General features: G+C 45.3%; 1 protein-coding gene across 1 annotated transcript in view; it reads left to right on the top strand.

Moving 5' to 3' along the window:
• The window catches only part of phf5a (PHD finger protein 5A), a 62,569-nt gene that overhangs the window by 30,918 nt on the left and 4,077 nt on the right, over window positions 1-27,574 (top strand). Inside the window, exon 3 of the mRNA XM_038783534.1 lies at window positions 27,296-27,462. Coding sequence (XP_038639462.1) covers window positions 27,296-27,462 — 167 coding nt within the window. The remainder of the gene's footprint in view (window positions 1-27,295; window positions 27,463-27,574) is intronic.

A 27,574-nucleotide genomic window follows, 5' to 3' on the forward strand; every position in this document is an offset into this window, starting at 1 on the left:
AGGGGAAACGCTGCTCCCTATTCACCCTGTCCATGCCCTTTTAAATCTTGTACACATCGATCAAGTCGCCCCTCAGTCTTCTCTGCTGCAGCAAAAACAACCCATGTCTCTCCATAACTTAAATGTTCCATCCCAGGCAACATCCTGGTGAATCGCCTCTGCAGCCCCTCCAGTACAATCACACCCTTCCCATAATGTGATGACCAGAACTGGACACTGTATTCCAGCTGTGGCCCACCAAAGTTCAAACCACTTTATCATGACCTCCTTGCTTCTGTAATCTGTGCCTCGATTGATAAAGGCGAGTGTCCCATATGCCTTTTACACCACCCAATTAACCTGCCCTTTTGCCTTCAGAGATCTAATAATAATCTTTATTAGTGTCACAAGTAGGCTTACATTAACACTGCAATGAAGTTACTGTGAAAATCCCCCTAGTCGCCATAAGACCATAAGACATAGGAGCGGAAGTAAGGCCATTCGGCCCATCGAGTCCACTCCACCATTCAATCATGGTTGATTTCAACTCCATTTACCCGCGCTCTCCCCATAGCCCTTAATTCCTCGAGAAATCAAGAATTTATCAATTTCTGTCTTAAAGACACTCAATGTCCCGGCCTCCACCGCCCTGTGTGGCAATGAATTCCACAGACCTACCACTCTCTGGCTGAAGAAATTTCTCCTCATCTCTGTTCTAAAGTGACTCCCTTTTATTCTAAGGCTGTGCCCCCGCGTCCTAGTCTCCCCTGCTAATGGAAACAACTTCCCTACGTCCATCCTATCCAAGCCATTCATTATCTTGTAAGTTTCTATTAGATCTCCCCTCAACCTCCTAAACTCCAATGAATATAATCCCACGATCCTCAGACGTTCATCGTATGTTAGGCCTACCATTCCTGGGATCATCCGTGTGAATCTCCGCTGGACCCGCTCCAGTGCCAGTATGTCCTTCCTGAGGTGTGGGGCCCAAAATTGCTCACAGTATTCTAAATGGGGCCTAACTAGTGCTTTATAAAGCCTCAGAAGTACATCCCTGCTTTTATATTCCAAGCCTCTTGAGATAAATGACAACATTACATTTGCTTTCTTAATTACGGACTCAACCTGCAAGTTTACCTTTAGAGAATCCTGGACTAGGACTCCCAAGTCCCTTTGCACTTTAGCATTATGAATTTTGTCACCGTTTAGAAAATAGTCCATGCCTCTATTCTTTTTTCCAAAGTGCAAGACTTGCCCACGTTGAATTTCATCAGCCACTTCTTGGACCATTCTCCTAAACTGTCTAAATCTTTCTGCAGCCTCCCCACCTCCTCAATACTACCTGCCCCTCCACCTATCTTTGTATCATCGGCAAACTTGGCCAGAATGCCCCCAGTCCCGTCATCTAGATCGTTAATATATAAAGAGAACAGCTGTGGCCCCAACACTGAACCCTGCGGGACACCACTTGTCACCGGTTGCCATTCCGAAAAAGAACCTTTTATCCCAACTCTCTGCCTTCTGTCTGACAGCCAATCGTCAATCCATGTTAGTACCTTGCCTCGAATACCATGGGCCCTTATTTTACTCAGCAGTCTCCCGTGAGGCACCTTGTCAAAGGCCTTTTGGAAGTCAAGATAGATAACATCCATTGGCCATGTTCCGGTGCCTGTTCGGGTACACAGAGGGAGAATTCAGAATGTCCAATTCACCATGTCCAATTCACCTAACAAGCACGTCTTTTGGGACTTGTGGGAGGAAACTGGAGCACCCGGAGGAAACCCACGCAGACACGGGGAGAACGTGCAGACTCCGCACAGACAGTGACCCAAACTGGAAATCGAACCTGCGTCCCTGGCGCTGTGAAGCAACAGTCCAACCACTGTGCTACTGTGTCGCCCATATGGGCAAACATGCCGAAGGAGAAACACTTCAGTGTCATGTCATTCATTGAATACTTCCTTGTCACAGTACTCCTTCCAAAGTGCATCACCTCACATTTTTCTGGGTTAAATTCCATCTGCCACTTTTCTACCCATTTGACCATCCTGTCTATATCTTCCTGTAACCCAAGACACACAAAACCCACTGTTAACACCCGGCCAATCCTTGTGTCATCCGCAAACTTGCCGATCCTATCCCCCATGCAGTCATCTGTTGTTTATATAAATGGGGGTCGATGCAGACTCAGTGGGCCGAATAGCCTCCTCCTGCACTGTAAGTATTCTGTTATGGGAAAGGGCAGTCAACTGGCCCTAACTAAATTGCTCTTGAAGAAAGACTGCATTGTCATTAAGACCCAGGTGGCTTCCTGTGCTGTAACCATTCCGATTTTGTATTTCTATTAGAAATCATCATGCTCACTTTGTGATGACACCCTCCTACCTGTTGTGGTGATGGCTGCCCTTCCACATGAAGAAGGGTTTTAACAATTTGCAGAGACGCAATTTATAATGGAAAGCGTTGACTAGTGGTGAATGCAGATGCAAGAATATAAAACCCTGCAGATCAGGGCCAGTGAGCTGTAAAAAGAAAATTTTGTTCACAGCCTCGGTTTGAAAATGATGTGGAGATGCCGGCGTTGGACTGGGGTGAGCACAATAAGAAGTCTTACAACACCAGGTTAAAGTCCAACAGGTTTGTTTCAAACACGAGCTTTCGGAGCGCTGCTCCTTCACCTGAAGAAGGAGCCGTGCTCCGAAAGCTCGTGTTTGAAACAAACCTGTTGGACTTTAACCTGGTGTTGTAAGACTTCTTACTCGGTTTGAAAAGACAAGTTATGTAATTATTGTACTGCTATATTTTTGCAAGAGGATATCATGAAGTGCCTTCAGCTGTCTCGGCCCTCAGCTCTGGGATTCCGGACAACACGGTGGCACAATGGGTTAGCCCTGCAGTCTCACGGCGCCGAGGTTCCAGTTTCGATCCCGGCTCTGGGTCACTGTCGGTGCTGAAAAAAGCTCTGGGATTCCCTCCCTGAGCCTCTAACTCTCTGTCCTCTTTTAAGATGCTGCTTAAAACCCATCTCTTTCACCAAACCTTTGATCATCTTTTAGATTTTAACGGTGACTTGGTGGGGGGTGCTTTTGTCTCCAAGTCAGGGACGTTCAAATCCAGGACTTGATCTGATCAAAAGCAATAGCTGCCGTTTCACTGCAGTACTGAGCAGTGGTCAAAAGAACTTTCTTTCTTCCCAGAAATTTTCACAAGGGCTACTTTTTAAAAAAAATTTGGGAGCTACATTTTGGGTTTTCATGGGCTCTCTCCGCAGTTCCTCCTCCAATTACCAGTTCCCTCCTTCGAACCCTTGCTGCTTCTCCAATTATAGCTTAACCTTTTTGAAATTTAGAGTGTCAAATTCTTTTTTCTAATTATGCGGCAATTTAGCGTGGCCAATCCACCCATCCTGCACATAGGGTAGCACGGTAGCATTGTGGATAGCACAATCGCTTCACAGCTCCAGGGTCCCAGGTTCGCTTCCGGCTTGGGTCACTGTCTGTGCGGAGTCTGCACATCCTCCCCGTGTCTGCGTGGGTTTCCTCCGGGTGCTCCCGTTTCCTCCCACGGTCCAAAGATGTGCAGGTTAGGTGGATTGGCCATGATAAATTGCCCTTAGTGTCCAAAATTGCCCTTAGTGTTGGGTGAGATTACTGGGTATGGGGATAGGGTGGAGGTGTTGACCTTGGGTAGGGTGCTCTTTCCAGGAGCCAGTGCATACTCGATGGGCCGAATGGCCTCCTGTACTGTAAATTCTATGAAAATATCTATGAAAATCTTTGGGTTGTGGGGGTGAGTTGTTGACTAATTCCCCCATCATTGAATTATGCAGTGGATTTGACCAAGAGAAGAATATTATTTAGTAAATTATAGAATAATTATTTTCATCACGCTGTTCTGGTGTAGTAAACCCAGCCAAGGACATTCCCAGTAACTATTCACGAGGAAGTAAAGGTAAAGTAAAGGAGTACCCGTTTCTTTTTTTCCAATTTAAGGGGCAATTTAGCGTGGCCAATTCACCTACCCTGCACATCTTTTGGGTTGTGGGGGTGAGACTCACGGGCAAACTCCACATGGACAGTGACCCGGGGCCGGGAATGAACCTGGTCCTTGGTGCTGTGAGTCACGTTGCTTTTTGTGACTACCAGAACAAGAGGAGGAAAAGAAATGAAAGACTTGCACTTGTATTGTGTCTTTCATGGCATCGGGACATGCAGAGCCTTCTTGCCAGTGAACTACTTTAGAAGGGTAGCCACTGGAGTACTGTAAGAAATGAAGCTTCTAATTTGTTTTTTAAAGTATATTTATTGACGTTTTTATATAATACTGCCAATGTAACAATCAACCAACAAAGATGTGAGGGTACAATGTCAAAAAGCTGCAAATCATTCCTCAATCAGAAACACAAACTAAAACCGAGACATTATAACTGAACCTCCTAACCGCTCACGGTGACTGGATCTTTTAAAAAAGCAAATAAAAGATTGCCATCTAAGATAGAACTTCCCCAACGACCCCCTGATGGTATATTTAATTTTTTCCAAGTGCAGGAATGTCATTAAACCGTCCAGGCAGACAGAAACGCCGGGCAGGATCAGAGACCTTCAGCTAAGCAATGTTCGCCTCCAGGCTACCAAGAACTAGGAGCAGGAGTCGGCCATCTGGCCCCTCGAGCCTGCTCCACCGTTCAATGAGATAATGGCTGATCTTTTGTGGACTCAGCTCCACTTTCCGGCCCGAACACCATAACCATTAATCCCTTTATTCTTCAAAAAACTATCCATCTTTACCTTAAAAACATTTCATGCAGGAGCCTCAACTGCTTCACTGGGCAAGGAATTCCATAGATTCACAACCCTTTGGGTGAAGAAGTTCCTCCTAAACTCAATCCCAAATCTACTTCCCCTTATTTTGAGGCTTGTTCTGCCCCCTTGTTCTGCTTTCACCCACCAGTGGAAACAACCTGCCCGCATCTATCCTAACTATTCCCGTCATAATTTTAAATGTTTCGATAAGATCCCCCCGCATCCTTCTAAATTCCAACGAGTACAGTCCCAGTCTACTCAACCTCTCCTCATAATCCAACCCCTTCAGCTCTGGGATTAACCTCGTGAATCTCCTCTGCACACCCTCCAGCGCCAGTACGTCCTTTCTCGGATAAGGAGACCAAAACTGAACACACTACTCCAGATGTGGCCTCGCTATCACCTTATACAATTGCAGCATAACCTCCCTAGTCTTAAAACTCCATCCCTCTAGCAATGAAGGACAAAACTCCATTTGCCTTTTTAATCACCTGTTGCACCTGTAAACTAACTTTTTGCGACTCGTGCACTAGCACACCCAGGTGTCTCTGCGCAGCAGCATGTTTTAATATTTTGTCATTTAAATAATCCCTTTTGCTGTTATTCCTACCAAAATGGATAACTTCACATTTGTCAACATTGTATTCCATCTGCCAGACATTCACTTAACCTATCCAAATCCCTCTGCAGACTTCCGGTATCCTCTACACTTTTTGCTTTACCACTCATCTTAGTGTCATCTGCAAACTTGGACACATTGCCCTTGGTCCCCAACTCCAAATCATCTATGTAAATTGTGAACAATTGTGGGCCCAACACGGATCCCTGAGGGACACCACTAGCTACTGATTGCCAACCAGAGAAATACCCATTAATCCCCACTCTTTGCTTTCTATTAATTAACCAATCCTCTATCCATGCTACTACTTTACCCTTAATGCCATGCATCTTTACCTTATGCAGCAACCTTTTGTGTGGCACCTTGTCATAGGCTTTCTGGAAATCCAGATATACCACATCCATTGGCTCCCCATTATCTACTGCACTGGTAATGTCCTCAAAAAATTCCACTAAATTAGTTAGACACGACCTGCCCTTTATGAATCCATGCTGCGCCTGCCCAATGGGACAATTTCCATCCAGATGCCTCGCTATTTCTTCCTTGATGATAGATTCCAGCATCTTCCCTACTACCGAAGTTAAGCTCACTGGCCTATAATTATCCGCTTTCTGCCGACCTTTTTTAAACAGTGGTGTCACGTTTGCTAATTTCCAATCCACCGGGACCACCCCAGAGTCTAGTCAATTTTGATAAATTATCACTAGTGCATTTGCAATTTCCTTAGCCATCTCTTTTAGCACTCTGAGATGCATTCCATCAGGGCCAGGAGACTTGTCTACCTTTAGCCCCATTAGCTTGCCCATCACAACCTCCTTAGTGATAACAATCTTCTCAAGGTCCTCACCTGTCATAGCCTCATTTCTATCAGTCACTAGTATGTTATTTGTGTCTTCCACTGTGAAGACCGACCCAAAAAACCTGTTCAGTTCCTCAGCCATTTCCTCCCATTATTAAGTCTCCCTTCTCATCCTCTAAAGGACCAATATTTACCTGAGCCACTCTTTTTTTGTTTTATATATTTGTAGAAACTTTTACTATCTGTTTTTATATTCTGAGCAAGTTTACTCTCATAATCTATCTTGCTCTTCTTTGTAGCTTTTTTAGTAACCTTCTGTTGCCCCCTAAAGATTTCCCAGTCCTCTAGTCTCCCACTAATCTTTGCCACTTAGTATGCTTTTTCCTTCAATTTGATACTCTCCCTTATTTCCTGAGATATCCACGGTCGATTTTCCCTCTTTCTACCGTCCTTCCTTTTTGTTGGTATAAACCTTTGCCGAGCACTGTGAAAAATCGCTTGGAAGGTTCTCCACTGTTCCACCATATTGTGATCGCTCCTTCCGAGAGGATCCCTAACTATGAAATCATAATCAATCATGTCTCATTACACAGGACCAGATCTAGGACCACTTGTTCCCTCATAGGTTCCATTACATACTGTTCTATAAAACTATCGCGGATACATTCTATAAACTCCTCCTCAAGGTTGCCTTGACCGACCTGGTTAAACCAACCAACATGTAGATTAAAATCCATGATAACTGCTGTACCATTTGTACATGCATCAGTTATTTCTTTGTTTATTGCCTTCCCCACCATGATGTTACTATTTGGTGGCCTATAGACTACTCCTATCAGTGACTTTTTCGCCTTACTATTCCTGATTTCCACCCAAATGGATGCAACCTTATCCTCCATAGCACCGATGTCATCCCTTACTATTGCCCGGATGTCATCCTTAAATAACAGAGCTACACCACCTCCCTTACCATCCACTCTGTCCTTCCGAATAGTTTGATACCCTCGGATATTTAACTCCCAGTCGTGACCATCCTTGAACCATGTTTCAGTAATGGCCACTAAATCATAGTCATTCACGATGATTTGCGCCATCAACTCATTTACCTTATTCCGAATACTATGAGCATTCAGGTAAAGTACACTTATGTTAGCTTTTATACCTCTGTTTTGAATCTTAACACCTTGCTAAGTAACCTTTCTTAAGTTATATTTCCTCTTAACTTTTCTCCTAATTTTCCTTGTCGTTGAACTCATATCTTCATGTCACAACCTGCCGCGTCGCTTTCCATTAATGTTTTTTGCTTCCCATTTTATTCCTTTTAGTATTACTGGGCCTATTCACTGAGATCCCCTCAATCACTGTTCCTTGTACTGTCGCCCTTTTTGATTTCTGACTATGGCTTCTCTGCCTTACACTTTCCCCCTTACTGCCTTTTGTTTCTGTCCTGTTTTACGACCTTCCGGCATTGGTTCCCATCCCCCTGCCACATTAGTTTAAACCCTCCCCAAAGACGACAACATCCACCCCTACCCCAGAATGAAAGGCCACTGAGTCTGAGACCCCAAATATGACTACCAATGGACATGGCTCTAGAAGCACCCAAAGAATCTCCGATATAGTGTTGGAAAAAGGAAACCCAGAAGCTGGAAAATCTGGGGCAGGACCAAACGTGTGTATGTGGTTAGAGATGAGAAATTTCTTCACCCAGAGAGTGGCCAGCCTGTGGAATTCATTACCACGGGAAGTAGTCGAGGCCCAAACTTTTATGTTTTCAAGAAGCAATTAGACATTCCACTTCGGGCGAAGGATTTCAAAGTATATGGATTAATCCTAGCAGGATTAAGCTATTCAGTTGAATGATCATAGTGAATGATGGAGGAGGCTCGAAGAGCCAAATGGCCACCTCCTCATATTTTCAATGTTTCTAGATAGCTGGGGCAAGTGAACAATGATCACACTTGTCCTCCGCGTTTGGGAAAAACCCACTCATCTTTGCCTTGGTAAAGTGCGTCCTAAGACCATAAGACAGGAGCAGAATTAGGCCACTCGGCCCATTGAACCTGCTCCGCCATTCAATCATGGCTGACATTTTTATCATCCCCATAATCCCTGATGCCCTTATTAATCAAGAACCTATCTATCCCTGTCTTAAAGACACTCAAGTGATGTGGCCTCCACAGCCTTCTGCGGCAAAGAGTTCCTGTGTAATACTTTGAACTGAATCAAACTCAGCTGGGCCCAAGATGATGTTGACCCTGTAGAGGGCTCACTCTATAAGCCTCACTGGTAAGCACAGGACTCGGCTCCCTCACCTATCTGACCCTCACCCCATCCAATGGGGAGGGATCTGATGAGAGAATATAGCGACAGAGGTCCGAAATAGGCCCCTTGTCAGGTTGAGCCAAGGATAAAACCTTCTTCAGCAAGGAGGAGGGCGGGGCCAAAGGAAAAGAAGGGAAAACTTTACTGGAAAAGTCACATGTCTGAAAATAACTGAAGAGTCTGGAATTGGGCAAATGTCAGCTCCCTAAAACTGGCAAAATCTACCCTCTATAAATAGGTCCCTAAAATACTCAGTCCCTTTGCCTTCCAAGATTTAAACAACGGGACCAAACCAGAGGTGATTATTACAAATAGGGGCTAAAGAAGGCAGGAGAAAAAGCTAAAAGTGCTGCCAAAACAGTTTCCAAATCCTGAGGGAGCAGATCACCAGATTTGAGGAAAATCTAACCGGAGAGATGGGCAGTGTTACGGTAATTATAGCACGGAGAGTAGAGCTAGTGTGAGCGAGCCTTTGTTTTGCCCAAAATCGATTCAGGGGTCACTGATCCACTGCAAAATGTCTTTGATGTTAGCAGCCCAGTAGTAAAACAAAAAATTTGGGAGAGCCAAGTCTATCTCTCCAGAGCAGAACACTGCGGATTCTGGGATTCTTATCTGCCCAAATGAAAGTAGAAATCAAATAACAAAAGATTTGGGGGGAAGAAAATAGGGATACATTGAAAGAAGAATGAAAACCGAGGAAGTACATTCATTTTGATCGTTTGGACCTTGCCTGCCAGAGAGAGAGGAAGGTGGTTCCACCTCTGTAGATCTAGTCTGCCATTATTGATCAGGCTTGAATAATTTATGAAGTGAGGCCCAATTATAGGCCATCTTCATTATGGTATCCATGGAGGGAGTCTGGTCCATAATGTCGGTCTGCTGCATAAACCGATACCCGATGCTCCACCCCATCCCAAGAAATACCCCTCCATTGATCAGAGGCTCTCAACACTTTAGAGAGAAGCTCTATTGCCAAGGCATACAAAAGTGGGGAAGAACGCCAGCCCCATCCAGTGCCCCTACCCATGGGGTAATCTGAGTGTAAGGCAAACCCTGGCAGTAGGGGCATTATACAACAGACGAATCCAGGAGGAAAATTTATAGTAGAATCTCAAATAGATAATCCCGCCCTATCAAATGCTTCCAGTGGTACTATAGCCTCCAGCTCTGGTGCTGTGAATGGGGAAAGAATAACGTTTAAAAGGTGACTAATATTGACCAATAATTGTCAGCCCTTCACAAAGCCTGTTTGATCTTCCAAAATTAATAATAATTGTTACTGTACTAGTGTGATAAGTAGGCTTACATTAACACTGCAATGAAGTTACTGTGAAAATTCCCTAGTCGCCACATTCCAGCGCCTGTTCGGGTACACCGAGGGAGAATTCAGAATGTCCAATTCACCCAACAAGCACGTCTTTAGGGAATAGGGAGGGAAGATTCCGGCTGGAGCGCCGGGACATTAGCAACATTTGAAAGTGAGAAGGGTCAGTATGGACCACACTCTGCTGGGCCCTTGTCCCCCTTAAGGAACAAAGCGATTGAGGCTTGAGTGAGAATCGGAGGCAGTGAACGTCAAGACAGTGAGTCATTAAACAAATCCAATATTAAGGGTACGAGCCATCCCAAGAATGTTTTGTAAACATTGACCAGGAATCCAAATACATTTTAAAACCCGTCCGGGTGTAATGGGGAATCTAATTCACAGCTCCTGCCCGCTTCAACAGTTGGGATGTGCAGACCGTCCAAAACATCAGCTATGATCGATTTATCCACAGAGGATTCCTTATCTTCCGGGCACGCAAATTGCACCAGGGATCTCCTCTCCTGGCCATCCCAGATGGGACAAGAGATTTAGATTTGGAACAATCCAATTTAGGGTCCAAAACACAGTTCAGGTCACCTCCCAGAATCATCCGGTGTGAGTCAAAGTTTGGGAGAGAGTTTAGAAGAGAATTGAGATAAAGTTTGTGTCATTCCAGTTAGGGGCATAAACGTTAACCATGCCGACCGGAGTGTTCGCCAAAGAGCCACAAGCACTAATATAACGACTATTAGAGGCAGCTACAATCTGAGAGGAAGAAAATTGAATTCTCTTATTAATTAAAATTGCTGCTCTCCTGGCCCTGTCATTAAAACTGGAATGAGAAACTTGCCCGACCCAACTCTGCCTTGACACTTAAGTGGGTTTCCTGCAAGAAGACAACATTGGTAAGTGGATTGGTCATGCTAAATTGCCCCTTCATTAGAAAATATATAATTGAGTACTCTAAATTTAAAGAAAAAAGACATCAGAATTTGGGCTCTTAAAATGGGCCCTTTAATGTTTTACTGGGCCATTCAGATCCCGAACACTCCAGGTAACCAAACTAATTGGAGGTCTCCAACCACTCCTTAATCCAGATTCAGCTATCCCTAAAGAGAAATACCAAACCAGGAACACTGAAAAGGTAAAGAAATCCACTGAAAGGGCCGAATAACAGAAAACCAAAGGTGTTGTGAGCACGCACAAACCCTGAACAAGAAGAAACATAAAATGTGAAGTGTTCTTCCGCAGGGCCATGAAATAGATTAAACCTACGTTAAACGGTGCCCAATTTGAGCTTTCGAACAAAGGAGTCTGCATAAGCGGTCCTTCTCCCCAGCAGTCACCTGAAGGTGAGCTGGGTAAACCAATCCAAATCTGACTCCATTTTTATACAAGATGGCTTTCACTCGGAAGGCAGATCGTTTTGCCAGGTCCATACTCCGATCTTGGTATTTAGCCTGATGGAGTGGCCCTCCCATTTGATATCTCGGTTCTCTCTAGGCCAGCGAAGGACCTGTTCTTTTTCCTGAAGCTATGAAACTGTACAATAACCACACGAGGCAGATTTCCAGATCAAGGCCTCGGTCGCAGGGAGCAATGGACCCAATCTAACTCTTGGGGATGTGAATACATTTTCACCCACCATCTTGCAAAACATGGTTATTCATATTATTGTTGGGTGTGGGACCTTACTGTGTACAAATTACTCGGCTGAATTACAACAGTCACTATTGGCTGTGACGTGTTTGGGATGTCATGAGAATGTGAAGGGCACAGTATGAATGTAAGTTTGTCCTTCCTCCCCTCCTTTTGCCCCTCATTGCCTAAAGAAATAGGTTGGCAACCCGCTGTAGCCTCTCTGTATTTGATGGTGAGTGAATGTTTCAGTTTCTTTATTTGCAGATCAAAGAGGAATGCAAACATACTGAATATTAGACCAAAAAAAGTATATTTTTTGTGTGTGTGATGCATCGCAAGTCGTTAAAGTTTGGTGAACAAAAACAGAACTTCATTCAAGCTAGCAATGTTCTTATTTTTCTAAATTCCGTCATCTAATTACTACATAGAGCTCAATTCACTGCTTCCTGTACCACGGCCAGATAGATTACCATTTCTCTCTACAGATGCGATTGAAGCTCAGACTGACTTTGTGGAGAAACTGGGCTGAATTCCACAGTTTGTAGCATAAATCTCTGGGGATTGAGTCCGTCCCTGAGTAAATGTTCCTTTTTCGAAAAAAAAGCATTGGCATTGGCTGGCACACAGTCTGCCTGGCACTGGGGAGAGGATATCTGTGCCATGGGAATCCAGGCTATAACGATGGTCTCACAGGCAGAGGATACAGACAGGCTTTTCTGCTTTTCGATGCAAAAGCAAAGAGCTGACCTTAGTTAAATCAGACTGTACCATTTCCTCCACATCCCTTTTATCTTCTATCCGTCATTGGCTCCTCTCCCATCTCATGCTGCAACCCCTGACCCCACAAACTACTGTTGCAGATAAAGCTCTCTGCCCGTCAAGCTCAAGGTTATTTTCATTTATTTGTAGACTGCACTACCACACCCTGCTCTCTCGTATCCCTCTCGATTTTCCCCCTTGCACTATATTTGTCAGCAGTTTTTATTTTTCATCTCCTTTGCTCTCTCGCGTTGGGATCGCAACTCCACAAACCCCCCCCCCCCCCCCCCCCCCCCCCCAGTGTTTTCACATTTGAGTGGGCAATGCTGTAGATTCACCCTCAATGCAGCAATCTCTGGTAAATGAGGCAGAACCAGTCTGCTGCAACATTCAGATCACTGTTGGAGCAGTTAACCTCCCCGATTGCAGCTTTCGCTGTTGGCAATAGCCTGCAGCAGAGACAAATATACGGGGAAGGGTCAAATTGGAGGCCACAGTTGTGACCCCTAGCGTACCTGTAATACCATCTGTGCCACAGGTACTTTTGTTGGGGGAGATGAAAATTGCTTCCAGAATGCACGTGCAAAGTACTGTCGTACCTTCCATGTAATTCCAATACATGAAACATACAGCAACAGGTACATGTCATATTAGCTGCTTCTGTGAGATTTGAACGGTGCAAGTCCAGGCAAGGGGGAATCATTTCTCTGGTTCACCATTGGTGCCAATCATGCACTGAGGAGTGTTGGTTATAAATCAGCATTTTGTGGATTTTCAGAATGCCTGTGTAGTGGATTTCTGATTGCGCTAACATAAAGTGATGTGAAAATTAAAGCTGGCGGATGTGCCTCAGATGCCGATCCCTCCAGGGCGGAGCATGTTAAAGAAAGGGAAAGACTTTGGTGCTTTTCATACTTTCATAGGCTTCCCAGGCAAATTCATAGCTTTTGAACTGTTATGTAGGTAAATATAAGCAGCCACTTTGCAGACAACAAGGTCACACAAACAATTTTTTTTTTCTTTATAAATTTAAGAGTACCCAATTATTTTTTTCCAATTGGGGGGCAGTTTAGCGTGGCCAATCCATCTACCTTGCACAGCTTTGGGTTGTGGGGGTGAAACCCACACAGACACGGGGAGAATGTGAAAACTCCACACGGACAGTGACCCAGGGCCGGGATTCAAACCCGGGGCCTCAGCACCGTGAGGCAGCAGCGCTAACCACTGTGCCGCCCCAACTCGAACCAATTCAGATGAATGACTATTTAATTTGTTCTGGTTGAAGGGAGAATGTTGGCGCGTGCACCAGGTAACTCCCCCCCCCCCCCCCCCCCTTCTCTTCAAACAGCACTATTTGATTTTTGTGCATTCCCCTGAGCGACCAGACAGGACCTCTGATTAACCTTCCATCTGAAAGACAGCACATCTAATGATGCACCAATGTGAGAGAGACGGGGGAGAAATCTATAAGAGAAGAATCAAAAACTGCTGGAAGCACTCTGCAGCATCTCCAGAAAACACCAGACAACATAGTGTGCATTGTGGACTTCAGCAAAATTAGAGGATAGATGCACAACAGTTAAAAGCAAACAGAGAACAAATGGGAAAGGCATACGCAGATAAGAATGCACAGCTACTCACACCAGTGAAAATAAATACTAATATAAATGCTTTAAGTGATAAGCAGCGATGGTCATAGTGGGAGAAGTGATGTTCGTGTGAGACCATAAGAGCCAATAAAGGAAGGAAAGGCAGACATGCTGGCTGGAGAGTGTCTGAATACTTGGAAGGAGGTGAGGGATAAGAAGGGTATAAATATAAAGACAAAAACTGTTAAGGAACCAAGCTTCAGGACTCAGACGAAAAAAGCAGGCTGCTACCTCTGGAGCAGACTACCTTGCTAGCACGCCGTTCCAACAAGGGTTTATACACTTCACATGATCCAGGGAGTTAACATTCATTTAAAATACTCCAGGGTTCGGCAAGTGCAGTTTATGGAAGAATTGGCTCTTGCTTTTTCATTTGGAAAAGCAAGCTGACAGGATATGCCCGAGTTCTCAATTTTCTGTTTGGATAGCAATATCGGTGATGCAAAGAGCCGTGCTCCGGCCAACTGTGCAAATCCTTGGAATGCAGTAATGGAAAATTCCACTCATCTTTAGGTGCAGGGGCTCTTGTTTAATTTTTTTTTATTCACCGAAGGTTTTTGGAAACATTTACAGAATGTTGAGAAACTGTTAACACAATGTTAAATCTCCTTTAATCTGTTTATAACCAACTTAATCTTTATCCTGTGGAAAAGGAGATGAGCAATTGATTCAAGCCTAACTAATCTGGCAGTATCTGACAGCGGTGTTATTCTGGTAACATGATTGGGATTTCACCATTTGGACGTGAGCATAAGGGCGGCACGGTGGCGCAGTGGTGGAGTTTGTGCATTCTCCTGTGTTTTGTGTGGTCCTCATTCCCACAACCCAAAAGATGTACAGGGAAGGTGGATTGACCACGCTAAATTGCTCCTTAATTGGAAAAAAGAATTGGGTACTCTTTTTTTTAATATGAAAAATGAGCATAAACCTGCACCTCCCACTCCTTCTGAATGGAAAGTTGTGGGTTCAGGCCTTGCAGCAGAACCTTAGCGCATTGTCAAGGCTAACACGTCAGTGCAACGTTGAGCGAGTGCTACATTGTCAGAGACGCTGCCATTAAGCTGAGATGTTAAATCATGGTTCCCACTTATGGGCTAACATAACAGATCCAAAGATGTGCAGGTTAGGCGGTCTGGCCATGCTAAATTGCCCTTGGTGTCCAAAAAGGGTAGATGCGGTTACTGGGATATGGGGATGGTGTGGGGCTTGGGTACGGTGCTCTTTCCATGGGTTGGTGCAGACTCGATGGGCCAAATGGCCTCCTCCTGCACTGTAAGTTCTATGATCTATGATTCTATGATCTATGATCCCATGGCACTATTGAAAGAAAAGTAGAGAGTTCTCATTATTCTGCCCAATGTTCATCCCTCATCCAACACAATTAAAACACATTAGCTGGCCATTTTATTTAATTGCCATTTAACAGGTTCTTGCTGAATGGGAACAGACTCCCTTTGCCTACATAGCATTGACTATTCATTAGCCGTGAAGAAATTGGGGACAGCCCAAAGATGAGGTGTCCTATGTAAATATGAGTCCTTTCTGATCTTTTCCTGTGCCTGCTCTTACTGTTTGCAAACTGCAAATATATCGGAGCCAGAAGCCCTGTAACTAATGTCCGTCAAGCAGGTTAGAGACGAATATAAACCTGACAAGCTGACACACCCAGTCTGCCTGCTGTCCTGAGAATGATAGATTTTATAACAAAGTAAAGTGGGGAACCAAGATCTGTAATGCAGGACAACACCAAGGTTTTAGACTATATGAAGTTTTAAGTGGTGATTAGATTAGGTGAGTCGGAGGTTGGGTTTTAAAAATTTAGAGATTGGAGAGGAAAGAACAAAAGGTGGCTGCGTAGTGTTCCGTAGATTTGAAAGTCCCAAGTTGGTCTTGACTTGGGTTTAGTTTGATTTGCATTGGGAGCAAGTTGTTACAGTCCTGATGCAGTGCCTGAAAGGGTGATGGAAGCAGTTTCAACCGTAACTAGCAAAGATAAATTGGATATTCATTTTGAAAATGTTGTGGGGAAAGAACACAGGAATAGGGTTCACTGGATAGCTCGTTTAAAGATCTAGAACCAATGAGCCTCCTGTGCTGCATCATTCTTTGAACCCAACGAATACACCATTTGCCACTCCTCCAGCACTGAAGTAGTTCATGTCCAAATGCAGCAAGACCTGGACAATATCCAGGTTTGGGCTAACATTTATGTTTGCACCACACAAATGCCAGGAGTGACCGTCTCCAACAAGAGGGAATCTGACCATCACTCTTTGTCATTCCGTGGCATTACCATCGTTGACTCCCTCGCTATCAACATCCAGGGGGTTAACAGAAACTGAACTGGACTAGCCATATAAATACTGTGGTTCCAAGAGCAGGTCAGAGACTGGGAATCCTGCAGTGAGTAACTCAACTGATTTCCCCAAAGACTACCTGACTGCCTACCAGGCCCGTCAGGAGTCTGGTGGAATACTCTCCACTTGTCTGGAAGAGCGCAGCTCATGAGAAGCTTCACACCAGGACATAAGAACTAGGAGCAGGAGTAGGCCATCTGGCCCCTCGAGCCTGCTCCGCCATTCAATGAGATCATGGCTGATCTTTTGTGGACTCAGCTCCACTTTCCGGCCCGAACACCATAACCCTTAATCCCTTTATTCTTCAAAAAACTATCTATCTTTACCTTAAAAACATGTAATGAAGGAGCCTCAACTGCTTCACTGGGCAAGGAATTCCATAGATTCACAACCCTTTGGGTGAAGAAGTTCCTCCTAAACTCAGTTCTAAATCTACTTCCCCTTATTTTGAGGCTATGCCCCCTAGTTCTGCTGTCACCCGCCAGTGGAAACAACCTGCCCGCATCTATCCTATCTATTCCCTTCATAATTTTAAATGTTTCTATAAGATCCCCCCTCATCCTTCTAAATTCCAACGAGTACAGTCCCAGTCTACTCAACCTCTCCTCATAATCCAACCCCTTCAGCTCTGGGATTAACCTAGTGAATCTCCTCTGCACACCCTCCAGCGCCAGTACGTCCTTTCTCAAGTAAGGAGACCAAAACTGAACACAATACTCCAGGTGTGGCCGCACTAACACCTTATACAATTGCAACATAACCTCCCTAGTCTTAAACTCCATCCCTCTAGCAATGAAGGACAAAATTCCATTTGCCTTCTTAATCACCTGTTGCACTTGTAAACCAACCTTCTGTGACTCATGCACTAGCACACCCAAGTCTCTCTGAACAGCGGCATGCTTTAATATTTTATCGTTTAAATAATAATCCCGTTTGCTGTTATTCCTACCAAAATGGATAACCTCACATTTGTCAACATTGTATTCCATCTGCCAGACCCGAGCCCATTCACTTAACCTATCCAAATCCCTCTGCAGACTTCCAGTATCCTCTGCACTTTTCGCTTTACCACTCATCTTAGTGTCATCTGCAAACTTGGACACATTGCCCTTGGTCCCCAACTCCAAATCATCAATGTAAATTGTGAACAATTGTGGGCCCAACACGGATCCCTGAGGGACACCACTGGCTACTGATTGCCAACCAGAGAAACACCCATTTATCCCAACTCTTTGCTTTCTATTAATTAACCAATCCTCTATCCATGCTACTACTTTACCCTTAATGCCATGCATCTTTATCTTATGCAGCAACCTTTTGTGTGGCACCTTGTCAAAGGCTTTCTGGAAATCCAGATATACCACATCCATCGGCTCCCCGTTATCTACTGCACTGGTAATGTCCTCAAAAAATTCCACTAAATTAGTTAGGCACGACCTGCCTTTTACGAACCCATGCTGCGTCTGCCCAATGGGACAATTTCTATCCAGATGCCTCGCAATTTCTTCCTTGATGATAGATTCCAGCATCTTCCCTATTACCAAAGTTAAACTCACTGGCCTATAATTTCCTGCTTTCTGCCTACCTCCTTTTTTAAACAGTGGCGTCACGTTTGCTAATTTCCAATCCACCGGGACCACCCCAGAGTCTAGTGAATTTCAGTAAATTATCACTAGTGCATCTGCAATTTCCCTAGCCATCTCTTTTAGCACTCTGGGATGCATTCCATCAGGGCCAGGAGACTTGTCTACCTTTAGCCCCATTAGCTTGCCCATCACTCCCTCCTTAGTGATAACAATCGTCTCAAGGTCCTCACCTGTCATAGCCTCATTTCTATCAGTCACTGGCATGTTATTTGTGTCTTCCACTGTGAAGACCGACCCAAAAAACCTGTTCAGTTCCTCATAGCAGCCTGCTTGATTGCTCCCCCTTCCACAAATATTCAAACCCTCCACCGCCGATACACAGTGGCAGCCGTGTCTACCATCTACAAGATGCACTGCAGTAACTCACCAAGGCTCCTTAGACAGCACCTTCTAAACCCATGATCACTATTATCTAGATGGACAAGAGCAGCAGATACCTGGGAACCCCACCACCTGGAGGCTCCCCCTCCAAGTTGCTCACCATTCTGGTTTGGAAATATATCGGCCGTTCCTTCACTGTTGGTGGGTCAAAATCCTGGACCTGCCTCTCCAAAAGCACTGGATGTACCTACAAGGAGCCAGCCTGTCACCACCTTCTGAAGGACAGTTGGGGTGGGCAATAAATGCTGGCCTAGCCAGTGATGCACACAAACTGTAAATTCATTTTTTTTACAAGTCCAAAGGAGAATTACACTTTTGGAATTAAGAGGAAGAAGAAAGCACAGTGGGGCAGTGGTTAGCACTGCTGCCTTGTGGCGCCAAGGATCCGGGTTCAATCCCGGCCCCGGGTCACTGTCTGTGTTAAGTTTGCGCATTCTCCCCGTGTCTGCATGGGTCTCACCCCCACACCCCAAAGATGTGCAGGGTAGGTGAATTGGCCACACTAAATTGCCCCTTAATTGGGAAAAACAAAATTGGGAACTCTAAATTTATTCTACGAAAGAAACAAGTTAGCTGGCTACTTCAAACCAGTCGGGCAAGTCCAAAATGGTTTCCATTGGCAAAAGCTAAGCTTAAAGTAAGGGACTGTTAGAACCACTCAAAACAAAAATCTTAACAAAGACTAGATACTGCAAATCTCTCTGGAAATAACCCAGCAGGTCAGTTGGTATTTGCGGAGGAAGGAGATGAGTTCAAGTTTTTGGACATTCGACTCTTGGGACCAATGAAAGGCCTACACTCATGTTCTTCATTCTCTCCTGTAGGTGGTGTTGGAAAGGCCAGTGTTTGTTGCCCATCCCTAATTGGCCTTGCAAAGCCATTTCTGAGGTTGTGGGTCAGGAGTCACATGGAACAATGACATCATAAGGGTGGCACAGTGGTTAGCACTGCTACCTACGGCGCTGAGGACCTGGGTTCGATCCCGGCCCCGGGTCACTGTCCGTGTGGAGTTTGCACATTCTCCCCGCGTCTGCGTGGGTCTCACCCCCACAACCCAAAGATGTGCAGGTTAGGTGGATTGTCTAGTGACATCTCCGCTATGCCATTGCCTCCCCCCTTGTTGGTAAACCTGTTACGCTCCCATTGTTTGTTTAAATAGTGTAAACACACTCCTGTTCGCAGCCTTTTAAATTTCATAACACTGGCTAGAAAACAGTTTTCCCTAGTTTCTGAGATGATGTTTCCAGTTGCAATTCCAGAGAGTATGGAGGATGCACAACCTGCATTAATCTCTATTATCCTGTTGTGGGAAAAGATAGCAGCAGAGGTACCGTCGGTCTCAACACTGTGCCAGAAAAGCCTGAACTCTCCCCAGGGCATTTTCTGGTTTGCTAAATTCCAAAAATGGAGTTGGATAGATATTAATTTGGCGCGTCAGTCACAACAGGTTGAGTGCAATCGAGAGTGTCCGAAAGAGATTTGTGTGAATGATGAGGAATATTCAAGCCTTTAGTTCCCCTTCATTTGCCATACCCTTTCCTAAGGTTGCCTGCTGCTGTTTTGGAACTCGGTGTGAAATGTTTGGCTGGTGATTGTTAAATTAACATTTGTTCTGTAATGCTATTGAAGGCAGCATGATGTCTTGCTTGGTGTGCTGCAGTGGAGGTACAGCCCATCAGCGCAGGAGTAGCCAGTTGCATGTTTCCTCCTCTTTCTATCTCCGCCATAGCTGAATTTCTCCTAGTCTCTGCAGAGACACCCACCTAAATGCATATTTCATAGCTGCTGGAGCTGGGCACTGTACTCGTAGTCTGCTTCGAACTGTCGATGCATTTTCTGCTCCACTCTTTCACTGCCATTTACAGAGCACATATCGCCCACTCTTCATTTCCATGTGTGGCATAGCACTTTACGCTTCAATACATTAAATTTCACTTGCCTGTCCGTGTGCATATTTATCCAAATGATAATTTAATATGTGAGCTGGTTCCATTTCCCCTGCTTGATGGATATCTGAAATGAATTTAACATCTTTACTTGTATTCTGAACCCATGATGTTGAAGCGCATTAGGAAATGGCCACTTTCCTCCGAGTAGACCCCCTTCCCCAATCAAACAAAAGGAGCTTTCTATCCTGCCAAGATTTAACCTGGGACACGTATTTCATTGAACTAATTAGACGACCAAAGTTGGGACCATCAGAACGGGGAATTTGAAAGTGCCAAGCAGCAGAGAGACAGGTGTTCAACAACACACTCTTCCTTGGTGAAAAGGTGACCTCTTTGTTTTTTTTCGTTGTTTTTTATAAATTTAGAGTACCCAATTCATTTTTTCCAATTAAGGGGCAATTTAGCATGGCCAATCCACCTACGCTGCACATCATTGGGTTGTGCGGCCAAACCCACGCAGACACGGGGAGAATGTGCAAACTCCACACGGACAGTGACCCAGAACCGGGATCGAACCCGGGTCCCCGGCGCCGTGAGGCAACAGGGCTAACCCACTGTGCTGACCGCCCTCCAGCCTTAATAACTTCAGACCTTAATTATAGCATCCATATTCTTTGATAGAACATAGAACGATACAGCGCAGTACAGGCCCTTCGGCCCACGATGTTGCACCGACATGGAAAAAAACTAAAGGCCATCTAACCTACACTATGCCCTTATCATCCATATGCTTATCCAATAAACTTTTAAATGCCCTCAATGTTGGCGAGTTCACTACTGTTGCAGGTAGGGCATTCCACGGCCTCACCACTCTGCGTAAAAAAACCTACCTCTGACCTCTGTCCTATATCTTACCCCTCAATTTATGGCTATGTCCCCTCGTGCTAGTCACCTCCATTCGCGGGAGAAGGCTCTCGCTGTCCACCCGATCTAACCCTCTGATCATTTTGTATGCCTCTATTAAGTCACCTCTTAACCTTCTTCTCTCTAACGAAAACAACCTCTAGTCCATCAGCCTTTCCTCATAAGATTTTCCCTCCATACCAGGCAACATCCTGGTAAATCTCCTCTGCACCCGTTCCAAAGCTTCCACGTCCTTCCTATAATGAGGCGACCAGAACTGTACGCAATACTCCAAATGCGGCCGTACCAGAGTTTTGTACAGCTGCAACATGACCTCATGGCTCCGGAACTCAATCCCTCTACCAATAAAGGCCAACACACCATAGGCCTTCTTCACAACCCTATCAACCTGGGTGGCAACTTTCAGGGATCTATGTACATGGACACCGAGATCCCTCTGCTCATCCACACTACCAAGAATTTTACCATTAGCCAAATATTCCGCATTCCTGTTATTCTTTCCAAAGTGAATCACCTCACACTTCTCCACATTAAACTCCATTTGCCACCTCTCAGCCCAGCTCTGCAGCTTATCTATGTCCCTCTGTAACCTGCAACATCCTTCCACACTGTCTACAACTCCACCGACTTTAGTGTCGTCTGCAAATTTACTCACCCAACCTTCTGCGCCCTCCTCTAGATCATTTATAAAAATGACAAACAGCAACGGCCCCAGAACAGATCCTTGTGGTATGCCACTCGTAATTGAACTCCATTCTGAACATTTCCCATCAACTACCACTCTCTGTCTTCTTTCAACTAGCCAATTTCTGATCTACATCTCTAAATCACCCTCAATCCCCAGCCTCCGTATTTTCTGCAATAGCCGACCATGGGGAACCTTCTCAAACGCTTTACTGAAATCCATATACACCACATCAACTGCTCTACCCTCGTCTATCTGTTCAGTCACCTTCTCAAAGAACTCGATAAGGTTTGTGAGGCATGACCGACCCTTCACAAAACCATGCTGACTATCCCTAATCATATTATTCCTATCCAGATTATTATAAATCGTATCTCTTATAATCCTCTCCAAGACTTTACCCACAACAGACGTGAGGCTCACCGGCCTATAGTTACCGGGGTTATCTCTACTCCCCTTCTTGAACAAAGGGACCACGTTTGCTATCCTCCAGTCCTCTGGCACTATTCCTGTAGCCAATGATGACCTAAAAATCAAAGCCAAAGGCTCAGCAATCTCTTCCCTGGCTTCCCATAGAATCCTAGGATAAATCCCATCAGGCCCCGGGGACTTATCTATTTTTACCTTGTCCAGAATTGCCAACACTTCTTCCCTACGCACCTCAATGCCATCTATTCTAATAGCCTGGGTCTCAGCATTCTCCTCCACAACATTATCTTTTTCCTGAGTGAATACTGATGAAAAGTATTCATTTAGTATCTCGCTTATCTCCTCAGCCTCCACACACAACTTCCCACCACTGTCCTTGACTGGCCCTACTCTTATCCTAGTCATTCTTTTATTCCTGACATACCTATAGAAAGCTTTTGGGTTTTCCTTGATCCTACCTGCCAAAGACTTCTCATGTCCCCTCCTTGCTCGTCTTAGCTCTCTCTTTAGATCCTTCCTCGCTTCCTTGTAACTATCAAGCGCCCCAAATGAAACTTCACGCCTCATCTTCACATAGGCCTCCTCCTTCCTCTTAACAAGAGATTCCACTTCTTTGGTAAACCACGGTTCCCTTGCTCTACCCCTTCCTCCCTGCCTGACTGGTATGTACTGATCAAGAACACGCAATAGCTGTTCCTTGAACAAGCTCCACATATCCAGTGTGCCCAACCCTTGCAGCCTACTTCTCCAACCTACACATCCTAAGTCATGTCTAATGGCATCATAATTGCCCTTCCCCCAGCTATAACTCTTGCCCTGCGGGGTTGCAGATGACTGGGATTGGCACTGTGTGTTATCACTTGAAATGGGGAGAAAAGCACAGTGGCGCAGTGGTTAGCACTACTGCCTCACAGCGCCGAAGATTCAGGTTTGAGCCTGGCCTCGGGTCACTGTCCATGTGGAGTTTGCACATTCTCCCCATGTCTGTGTGGGTCTCTCTTTCCCCCCCCCCCCCTCCCCCCCCCCAACCACCATACATCCCAAAGATGTGCAGGGTAGGTGGAATGAGTGCAGCACGTGGCGCAGTGGCTAGCCTTGCTGCCTATGCCGCTGAGGACCCTGGTTCGAATCCCGGCCCTGGACCACTGCCCGTGTGGAGTTTGCACATTCTTCCCATGTCTGAATGAGTTTCACCCACACAACCAAAAGATGTGCAGGTTAGGTGGATTGGCCACGCTAAATTGCCCCTTAATTGGGAAAAAAATTAAAAATCATTGGGTACACTAAATTTATAAAAAGGTTAGGTGGAATGGCCACGCTAAAATGCCCTTAATTGTATAATTAATTGGGTACTCTAAATTTACTTTAAAAAACACTTGAAATTGGGCAGCAGGGTGGCGCAGTGGGTTAGCCCTGCTGCCTCACGGCGCCGAGGTCCCAGGTTCGATCCCGGCTCCGGGTCACTGTCCGTGTGGAGTTTGCACATTCTCCCCGTGTCTGCGTGGGTTTCACCCCCACAACCCAAAGATGTGCAGGGTAGGTGGATTGGCCACGTTAATTGCCCCTTAATTGGAAAAATTGCATTGGGTACTCTAAATTTATTTTAAAAAACACTTGGAATTGGGAGTCTTCACAAGAATGCTCTTTTTTTTTACAGAGCACTTTTTTTTGGAGTGTTGGGCACCACCCTGTTCTGCTGCATTCTCCTGTGTTCGAGGTTTGACATCACCTCCCTGCTGCCTCAGCTATTCACTCATTATTTGTTTCTGACCGACTGGTAGTTATATAGCACCATAATATAATGTCCCACAGTGCTTTACAGGAGCATTCCAAAGCCCAATTTGACTCTGAGCCACATAAAGCAGATATTCGGGCAGCCGGCCAACAGCTTGGTCAGAGTTAGAATTCATAGAATCCTTACAATGCAGAGGAAGCCATTCAGCCCATCGAGTGTGCACTGACCCTCCAAAAGAACACCGGCCCTAGGCCCACTCCCCCGCCTTATCCCCGTAACCCCGTTCATTGATCACGACCACTCATCCATGCACATCTTTGGGCTGTGGGAGGAAACCGGAGCACCCGGAGGAAACCCACACAGACACAGGGAGAACGTGCAGACTCCACACGGTCACCCGAGGTCGGAATCAAACCCGGGTCCCTGGTGTTGTACGGCAGCAGTGCTAACCACCGTGCCGCCCCTTCGGTTTGTAGAGTATCAGAAAGAAGGTAAAGTGAGGTTTTGGGGTTAACTTCTTTCTATCACCTGATGAAAAGAATCATCTTGGCCGTCTGTTGTAAAATCATTTACAAATGATTTGTGGAAGTGTATGTAGATTCCTCCTCCCCACCCGGCAAGTCCTCCTATGGTTCTATTCCTTTTAAATGCTGTTCATCAGTAATTTGTTTTCCTGTCCGGACAGGTTCTACATATTGTCGACTCCTCTTGCTCCCTGCGCAGATGTTGACCAAATCGGATTGGTTTCCAGTTTTTTCTGATTTTGTTCCTAATGGGTCTCCCGATGCCTGTTTCTGTTTTTTTTTTTCCCCTCTTCCCTTTTTGAATATGAGCACCTCATTTGCCTTCCCAGATTCCTTCAGTATTTGGCAACTCTGCTCACATTCCCTTGCCCTTGGATGAGTACTGTCTATCCTTGCAGATTTATTAGTTTTGAGCCATTTTAAGCCTGTCAGAAGTCAATAATTATGCTTTGGCTATCTGACTGTAGAACAGGAGCTGCTCATACATTTCCCCCACTGAATATTTATCAGATGTAGTCATTCTGAATGTTCGCCATTTTGTACTTAAGCTCTGCTTGTCAGCGAAATGGTAGATTTCCTGCTCTGAGCGAGCAAGGGATGACCTGAGGGGAGTTGATCAAGATTTATGAATGTGTAGAATTAGACACGATGGCCCCATTTGCAAGCAAGACTAGAATTCGACGCCATAAATATAAAATGGCTGCTTGTGAATCCAACTGGATATCCGGGAGAATCTCCTTTACCCAGAGAGTGATGGCAACGTGGGCCACACTACCACGGAGTGGCTGAGGGATTGGAATGGACGCATTCGAGGGGAAACTAGAGAAACACTGGGGAGAAAGCAACAGAAGGTTGTGTTGATGGGGTTAGATGAAGAGAGGGGTGGGAGGAGGTTCACGTGGCACATTAACGGCAGCACCAATCTGTTGGCCTGTTGGTGTAAATCACCGAGCGCAGTGTTGTTCAATGGGAATTTCTGACCTCGTCGCGGAGCTGGCTGTGTGGTGACGAGTACACTAATATTAACAGAACAAATGCTCGTCAAAGCACACCGTGCAAGTAAGTATACTTTACTTGTATATTTACTTGAGCAATATCTACCTCAGTAACCAAAGGAGCAAAGCAGTCACAGTGAGAAAAAAAAAATTACTTGCACTCCCTTTTTGGTCATTTTGCGAAGAAATGCACAAAAATGTTCACGTTACTGAATAAAGAAGAACATAAAAAGAGCGGTGTTTCACCAGTGGAGTATCATACACTGACAAAGGAGAAAACTGTACGTGGGTCTGAACAGGCAGCCCCTGGCCTCTGATGGTCACCACGGCCGTGACTGGGGCTCGAACGCTGGATAATATTTACATTATTTACATTACAATATTTACATTAATATTTACATTTGCAGTGGTTAGCACTGCTACCTCATGGCGTCGAGGACCCGGTTCGATCCCGGCTCCAGGTCACTGTCCGTGTGGGGTTTGCATGTTCTCCCCGTGTCTGCATGGGTCTCACCCCCACAACACAAAGATGTGCAGGGTAGGTGGACTGGCCACGCTAAATTGCCCTTTAATTAGAAAATCAAAAAAAAAAACATTTGTACAACAATGTTTGATTTTTCGAAGGGTTTGTCGGATTCCGCTGAGGCCCCTGCCGCTTGGCGGTAGAGGTTGTCCCCCGTGTCCTGGTGTGTTTGGGGTTCCTCCCCCCACCCCCTCACTCGTCCCTTATCTTCACTCTGGGGAGGGGGACCCGCGTCTACAGGGCCACAAGTCACTTAAAATAGCAACACAGGTGGAGAAGGTAGTCAAGGAGGCATACAGCATGCTGGCCTTCATCGGACAGGACGTTGAATATAAAAATTACAAGTCATGCTGCAGATTATAGAACCTCAGTTAGGCCACACTTGGAATTTAGTGTTCAATTCTGGTCGCCACACCACCAGAAGGATGTGGCGGCTTTGGAGAGGGTACAGAAGAGGCCTGATCTGGAGGGCATTAGCTAAAATAAAAATCTGTATTAGTGTCACAAGTAGATTTACATTGACACTGCTATGAAGTTACTGTGAAAATCCCCTAGTCGCCACACTCCGGCCCCTGTTCGGGTACACAGAGGGAGAATTCAGAATGTCCAAATTACCTAACACGTCTTTCGGGACTTGTGGGATGAAACTGAAGCACCCACAGGAAACCCACGCAGTCACGGGGAGAACGTGAAATATCAGGACTGAGCTGATGTTTGGTCAAAGGGCATCATCGGTTATAAAGGAGGAAATGGAGGTGGCGAGGCAGACCGGTTTAGGGAGGAATTCCAGAGAGCAGTTTTTGTTTCATCATGGATATGGGCATCATTGGCAAGGCCAGCATTTATTGCCCTAGACAGCTGAAGGCACAGTCCTTGATGATGGGGCAAAGTAAGTGGGTGGACACATGAACACTGGAGGAAGTTACGAGGATCACACATCTCCAGCCCTGCCTCCGCCTAAGGTCTTGTCTCCAGTGCTCCCTTGGCCAGCCTCCCATCCACTGCCCTCAATACGCTTGAACTCACCCAGAACTCCACAGTTAGTCTGCTGGTCCACTTTATTAGAGTGGCATTATTCAAAGAAGAATGGGCAGTTCTGGTTTCCTGGCTAATGTTTATCCATCGACCATCATCACGGAAACTTGCAAGCTGATCGTTTATCTCATTCGCTGTTTGTACAGCCGTGCTGTGTGTAAATGGACTGCCATGTTTATCTACATAACGATTGTACTTCAAAAGCAATTCTTTCATTGTAAAGCACTTTGAAATGTCCTACATAAATTCATGTTTGTTCTGGGTTTTTTTTTGATTACCTTCCCATTTAGGCGATGGTAAATGTGTGATCTGTGACTCCTATGTCAGGCCATGCACGCTAGTCCGTATCTGTGACGAGTGTAACTATGGGTCTTACCAAGGACGGTGCGTGATCTGTGGTGGCCCGGGTGTATCTGATGCCTATTATTGCAAGGAGTGCACTATCCAGGAAAAAGATGTAAGTTTGAAGAGAATCTTTGAACCTTAAGACAGTGTAACAATCAAAAAATGTGAACTACTTGATTACTGGTGACCTACAAACTCAAAACTTTCTTTTATGGCACTTACCT

This window comes from Scyliorhinus canicula, chromosome 23, assembly GCF_902713615.1.
Source record: "Scyliorhinus canicula chromosome 23, sScyCan1.1, whole genome shotgun sequence".
Lineage (NCBI taxonomy): Eukaryota > Metazoa > Chordata > Chondrichthyes > Carcharhiniformes > Scyliorhinidae > Scyliorhinus > Scyliorhinus canicula.